The sequence below is a fragment of the Macrobrachium rosenbergii genome, chromosome 29 (assembly GCF_040412425.1).
Source record: "Macrobrachium rosenbergii isolate ZJJX-2024 chromosome 29, ASM4041242v1, whole genome shotgun sequence".
NCBI classification, from domain to species: Eukaryota; Metazoa; Arthropoda; class Malacostraca; order Decapoda; family Palaemonidae; genus Macrobrachium; species Macrobrachium rosenbergii.
The window spans coordinates 24776541-24783858 of record NC_089769.1 but is presented as its reverse complement, the minus strand read 5'-3'; the positions used below and the strand labels follow the sequence as shown (position 1 = coordinate 24783858).

General features: G+C 39.8%; 1 protein-coding gene across 1 annotated transcript in view; it reads right to left on the bottom strand.

Annotated features, from left to right (window-relative positions):
• Positions 1-388: 388 nt before the first annotated feature.
• Positions 389-7318, bottom strand: part of LOC136854677 (E3 ubiquitin-protein ligase TRIM32-like) — a 40381-nt gene continuing 33451 nt past the window's right edge. The window contains exon 5 of the mRNA XM_067131276.1: positions 389-564. Coding sequence (XP_066987377.1) covers positions 499-564 — 66 coding nt within the window. The 3' untranslated portion in view covers positions 389-498. The remainder of the gene's footprint in view (positions 565-7318) is intronic.

Below are 7318 nucleotides of genomic sequence, written 5' to 3'. Positions count from 1 at the left end.
TCTGCTATAAAGATGCAAACAAAGCGTTTAGTTATCAGAATTACATCATATTTGCAACCCTTCCCGCCTTTTTTGCTGCTATGGAAAACAAAATGGGACGAAAAGTGTTGGCTTTAATATTACATTTATTATTCTTTGCTCTCGAATCCCTCACATCATATGTATAAATGAAGAACAGCGACACATCATCAATGAAGTGCAAGGAGATAATAAAAAACTTTTAAACGGTTTTAAAGTAAATTATTGACAAGAGAATCTAAAATCCCTGTGTAAAATGACTAAGAAATGGGGCATAATTTGCCAAACTCTCCCTGGATTCAATTGAAACTTGGAAAAATCAAAAAGGACAATGTCTGAACTGGAATATGGAAATGGAAATACAGTCAGAGTCTCAGGGGATGGTAGCCATTTTATATTAAAAAAAATGGACTGTAAATTAATATTGATCGCCTGCAACGGCCCTGCGAGTCACTCCGGGTGAAATTGCAATGCCCGTTCTCATTGAGTTTCGTAAGGATTAAGTTCATGCTTGTGGAACATCGCGGAGGTTGAGGTGTTGTAGGCCTGAGGAAATAAAAATAATATTTAGTTACATATGGAAAGGAAAGATTAAGACCACTGTACGTATATGTTACTGACACGTTAAAATGTAGTAGATATGCAAAGAGAGTGGCATTCTATTTACAGTATTTTTATTTTTTCGGTATATATACATATCTCGCTCCCTGCCCGCATAAAAAGATGACCGTGTGAATGTAAAGGATTGTACAAAAGATGATGGTGATGATGACGATAATTGTAACTAAAATAATAACAAAGGGCAAAATAATAATTGTATAATGATGCTAACGCTCTCTCGGCCCTACCCTGACCGGTGGAAAAAGGTTTAAGCTTTGTTGAACACATTGGAAAACGTGGTTTAGTAACGGAGAGAATGACGTCATTACCATAACATGGCTATAGATGTTGCGTTCTTATTTCAGAAAGAAATGAAAGAATTTTAGATGATGATTCACATAAAAAGGATTTTCATGTTCATTAAAATTTCTGATTAATTTTGCGGTAAGCATAAAAGAATGAGGTTCATAGTTTACGAACAGAGTTGAGCCCAAAAGTTAGGATGGTAAAAACGACCGTTTGACTTCGTTCTTATTCATTCACTCGTGTACACACAAAGAGAGGCGGGCACTCACGCATACACAAACACGCGCATACATATGCATACCCGCATATACATATACATACATATATATATATATATATATATATATATATATATATATATATATATATATATATATATATATATATATATATATATATTATATATATGTATGTGTCTGTGATCTGAAAAATGTTTATCAGCGATCCATAAAATGAAAGCGTGATAACGATTTTGTTATTTCATCTATACACGAGGGAGGCATTATACAGTTGCTATTCTTGTTTAACTTAAATTCCTCGGTACTCCATACCGGCTGCTGTATGAGACATGAATGCAACGAGAACGGTACCGCCGTTGAATAACTCTCGACCCCCTGTCATATAAACGCACGCCACTGGTGCAGACTCCAAACAATATTATTTTTTAGATATGAGGGATATATATCTAACTTTTTTTGGGGATTACAGTTGTTGTGTTCATGCTGGCAGAGAGCAAAAAAGCCTTACAACTAATGCCATGCCTTCATTTGGGAGAAGCGATTATATATATATATATATATATATATATATATATATATATATATATATATATATATATATATATATATATATATATATATATATATATATATGTGTGTGTGTGTGTGTATATTCATACATATGTAGATTCATATGTACTGTATATATACATATATAAATATATGCATTTCTGACTCACATCAGGAATGAACCCTGGTCTCCCAAGTGACAGGCCAGGGCGATTCCAATTGACTTACAAAGGTCATAACAAATTTGGAACCCAAGTACTCCTTTACCTGAGGTTTGTCCCATTCAGGGTTCTGCAGCTTAATATACCAGCGAATTTTACCCAACTTCCCTACCCAGCAGTGAGTCAGTTGGTATCATTTCATTCGAATTACCTGTTCCTGTGGATATGATGGAAATGGTAAACCCATGAGAATTGTTTTACAGAATCAAATTTTTTAATCAAATCCAATTGTTTTGTAATAATGGATAAAATTAACTGTGTTGAAAAAATGGACAACTTATTATCTGATTCTAGTACTTACAAAAAAACTACGGAAAGACCCATTAGCTGATGTCATAAAAAGTTTCAACTCTAAAATAAAAACTATACTAAAGGAATTCGGTTCAGTAAAAGAGAAAGTGTCAACGATTGACCCACCCTTATCTTACTTGTACGGATTAATCAAAACCCACGAGATTTTCCAACCGGTTCTATTAGTTATAAACTTTCTAAATATCTAGTTAAATTATTATCACCTAGTCTGGGTACTATTTCAAATTCCCATTTACAAAGCTCTGTTGATTTCTCTGTTAGACTTTCCCATATTGAATTATCCATTACTGACAAATTAACCAGTTTTGATGTGACATCTTTATTTACTAAAGTTCCTGTTGATAACTTACTTCAGTATTTATCACAATATTTGGACTTGTATAATCCAGAATTACCTACCAGTGTTGTTATTAATTTGATATCCCTTTGTATAAAAAATTGTAAATTCACTTTCAATGGTAATGTTTATGAACAAATATTTGGTATGGCTATGAGGAACCCTCTTTCGCCACTTTTGTCTAATATTTCCATGGAATCCTTTGAGTCTAGACTTATTCCAAGAAATCTATTCCCTAAGGTGTTTTGGGTTAGATATTTAGACGATTGTTTTTGTATTATAAAAGAAAATGTAAATATTCCTGATTTCTTGCAAGCAATTAATAATCATGTACCATCCATAAAATTTGCTAAATGTGAAGAAAATAATAGTATACCATTTTTAGATTTCTCAATTATAAGAAATAACACCAATTTTTGTTTTAAAGTATATAGGAAACCCAGGAATAATTTGTCATATGTTAATTTTTACTCTAACCATGCTAAACAGATTAAAGTGTCAACATTTTCCAGTATATATCTTAGAGCTCTTAGAATTTGTAGTCCTGAATTTTTGGAAGGGGAGTTTAAAATTATTGATAAAATAGGAATCTCATTATGTTACCCTCCATATTTTTTAGAACCTTGTTAAAACAAAGCAAAAAAAGACATATTACAATCCAACCAGTGTTAACAGAGAACATAAGTATATTCTCTGTTTACCATTTCATCCTAATTTCATTCCTGCAGTGCCCATTTTAAAAACTATTGATATTAACTTAGTATTTAACCCTCAAACGCCGACTGGACGTACCATACGTCGACTAAAATTGTCTGTTGGGTGCCGAGTGGACGTACGGTACGTCGACTACAAAATGTTTTTTAAATATTCGTGGAAAAATAATTATAGGCCTAGTTTGCAAAAGGTTTTAAATCACGTGCCTTGAGGGATGCTTGGAGTTCACGGATCACACTGTTGTTTTGTTTAGAAGCGTCACCTAGCTGCGCATGCACCAATTTCTTCCTTCTCGCACTAGAAAGCATCAGTGGTGCATCTTCGAGAGCGATTTCTTGACGCATCCGTGTTTTGCAGAACTTTGCGAGTGTTAGCGTATTTGTGACGCGAACAGACGTTTCAGAGATGTCCAACGTCGTCAGGACGAAAGGCACATATTGCCCGTCGGTAGCGCAGAGTGTGAGGTGAGTTTTAGACTGGGATGCTGGAGAGGGTCCAAGCACCCAAGGTGACCCAGCTTCTCAACGCCGTGTTGTGTGGCCATGGGTGACCGAAAGGGACCAAGGACCACATCCCGTGCCTTTTACGACCCATAGGAAGCATGGGGGTGTCCTGAGGGGCATCCGTAAGCATTTGGGAGGCCTCCAACAAAAGGACATTGACGAGTACTCATTTCGATGGCATGGTCATCTAGTGATGAGGACATCACGCCTGATGTTAAATGAGACGGTACTTGCCCTCACCTCTGCAGTGGGAGCCACAGGAGAAAGGAACTGAATTTAGTGGTTTCAGTGCGTATGAGGGGAGAGTCTGAGGAGGAGGAGGCCCCCGACATGGCTGGTGGGACGAGACAGAAAGTGATGGTGAAAAAGAGGGAGATGGGCCAGTGGGGAAGGTGGGAGTGCGAAGTCGTGTCCGCGCACGTGCACGGGCCCGTAGAAGGTCACAACGTCGCGGCAGCTTGGGTGAAGGCCGTTCGTCCGAAAGTGAAGGCCGTTCGTCCGAAAGTGATGAGGGGTGGTTGAGGAACCCACCCCACCTAACATGCACCCATTCACAGCAGCACCTGACTGACTGTCCCTGTGCCTCACTGCACTGTCATTCAGCCTTCCTGACACGGGAATTGCAGGAATACTTGGTTGCAGAGACGGCGGATTACGCTCGGTACTGCCGTGAGGAACTGCAGACGACGTTGTCGTATCGCTGGCGGGGCTGCAACCTCACGGACATGGCGCATTTTTTGGGGCTCCTCATTTTTTTTGGAATGATGCCTGCTGCCAACGTCAGACAATATTGGAGGGGGAATTTTTTTTTAAGTACGCCCAATGTGCCCGGCATTATGTCCCGTGATAGTTTCCTGGTGTTGGACAGGTATTTCAACGCCTTCAACCGAAGGGCTACACCCCAGAATAACCTCGACCGCTTCATCTAGTCCTACCAGTGTTGGACTACATTCGTGAACGGGTGCCAGTTGTCGTTTTCCTTCCAAGAACCTTTCTTTGACAGGGATGATGCCATACAAAGGGCGTCTAAGTATAAAAGTACAACCAAGAAGCCAAAGAAATATGGTGTGAAGTTATTTTTTATTACAGAATCCAACACTGGATACGTCGTGGACTTCTCGGTGTGTTCTAGGGTCTTCCACGCCAGCGACACACTGTTTTCGGTCTTAGATCGCTTCGCAACCAGGGATACCACCTGTTTATGGATAATTATTAAAACTCGGTATCCTTGGCCCAGGAACTGCATGAAACAGGTGTGCACGCCAGTGGTACCGTTGGTGCGTGGGGCTCCGAATGTCCTCAAGAGGCTCGCTTAGCCAGCCGCAACATCTGGCAAGAGAGACAGAGTGGCGACGGAAGGGAGACGCCTTCATCATCTGTTGAAGGGGGTCCGACTCTGCGCTCCATGATTACCGGACGCAGTCATGAGCCCATCCAAGAAGAGATCATTCAGCGGAAGAAGACACGTCAGCAGGGCCGAAGTTACGTGGAGAGGAGTTTCGCGTCCAACGGCCTACTGTCATTGGGCACTACAACAGGCACATTGGAGTGCTGATCCTTGATCAACTCATCCAGTATTATCCCTTCGCCAGGAGAACCAGGAGGTGGACACAGAAGCTCCTCAACACCCCTTCAGTTGGCCCAGAATGCCTACATCCTCTACTGTGGGTACAATTGGACGCCCGGATCCCACATCCAGTTTCTCGAGGTGGCTGGTAATGCCCTCATAAACTTTAATCCAGAGGAGTGGCCTTCCAACACCGCCCCCCCCCCCTGCCCCGAGCTCCAGATCTGCCCCAAGAGGATAGGGCGGATGTCGCGAGGAGGGCCAACCTCGGTCTTCCTGCTCCTGCCGACGCCGCCCCTGCTGCTGCCGCCCTTGATGATGCCGCCGCCCCTGCTGCCGCCCTCCCTCACATTCCAATGTCTCGTCGGGTAGTGGACCCTGTGTGTCGGCTGCAGGCAGGGGATCACACACTGGAGCTCCTAGAAGGGCGCAAGCAGAAACGGTGCCGGGTGTGCCATATGAATGGCAGAAGAAGAGACACACCCGCTGCAGCACTTTGCGGTTCGGGGAGGTGACCGGGCACCACACTGCGTCATATTAGAGTGCGCCTACCCGAGGGACACCGAGGGCGAGCGGATCGGCGGGCAGCCCATCCGCAGTATGGTGTGCGCTCCTCCTCCCACCTGTGCCTGGCCATGTCGAGAGGAAAAAAATGCAAGACTCTTCAATGGAGGAGGAGAAAAGAAGAAACTGAGCGAAGCGTCAGGATTACGATGAGTATTCTGCATTGATTTTATATTTAGTTTTATATTCTATTACAAGTTTTTATATATCTGTATTTATTGTTGTTTTGTATATTATTTCGTTTTTTATGCAAAAAGTTTTTTGCCTGCATTCCTTTAGTTATGTATTCAAACTAAAGTAAAAAAATATATTATATATATGTTATGTATGAATGTATATACACATATAGCGAGTATAGTATATATAGCATATATATATATATATATATATATATATATATATATATATATATATATATATATATATATATATATATATATATATATATATATATATTTGGATCTTTTTGGTAAGCAAAAATCTAACATTCTAGTGATATTCAATCATTTACCTTCATTTTGCAAACAAACGGGAAGTCTCTAGCACAATATCTGATTTATGGTGAATTTTTGAAAAACTTTTCCTTCCCTCTGTGCACGTGGAACCCGCTTTCGAAAATCATAGCATTTCTTGAGTCACCTGTCGCAATTTTCGCGCTGCTTATTAGGCGTTACGCAAATTGTTATACATCAAAAATGTGCAATTTCATTTAGAATACAACAAAAATAATAATGGGTGTAGCTTATCAGTTTTGAACATTTTCATATAAATCACGATAGTGACAAAATTTGAACCTTCGGTCAACTTTGACTCGACCGAAATGGTCAAAAACGCAATTGTAAGCCAAAACTCTTTCATTCTAGTAACATTCAATCATTTAAATTTATTTGCAACAAACGGGAAGTCTCTAGCAATAATATTCCGATTTATGGTGAATTTTTAAAAAATCTTTCCCTTCTTCCATGCTGGGCTGTACCCAATTGAAAATCCTAGTATTTGTTGAGTCACCTTGTCGTAATTTTCGCGCCGTTTACTATTAGGCGTTACATAAATTGTTATACATCAAAATGTGCGCAATTTCATTTAGAATACAACAAAAATACTCATGGTTGTAGCTTTTATCAGTTTTGAAATATTTTCATATAAATCACGATATGACAAAATTTGAACTCTTCGTCAAATTTGACTACTTCGAAATGGTCAAAACGCATTTATAAGTCGTCAAAACTTTACATTCTAGTAAATATTCAATCAAGTACCCATTTTGCAACAAACGGAAAGTCTCTAGCACAATATTTCACTTATGGTGAATTTTTTGAAAAACCTTTTTCCTCTCTCCTATGCGTAACTCCGCTTTCGAAAACTTCTAGCATTCTTGAGTCACCTTG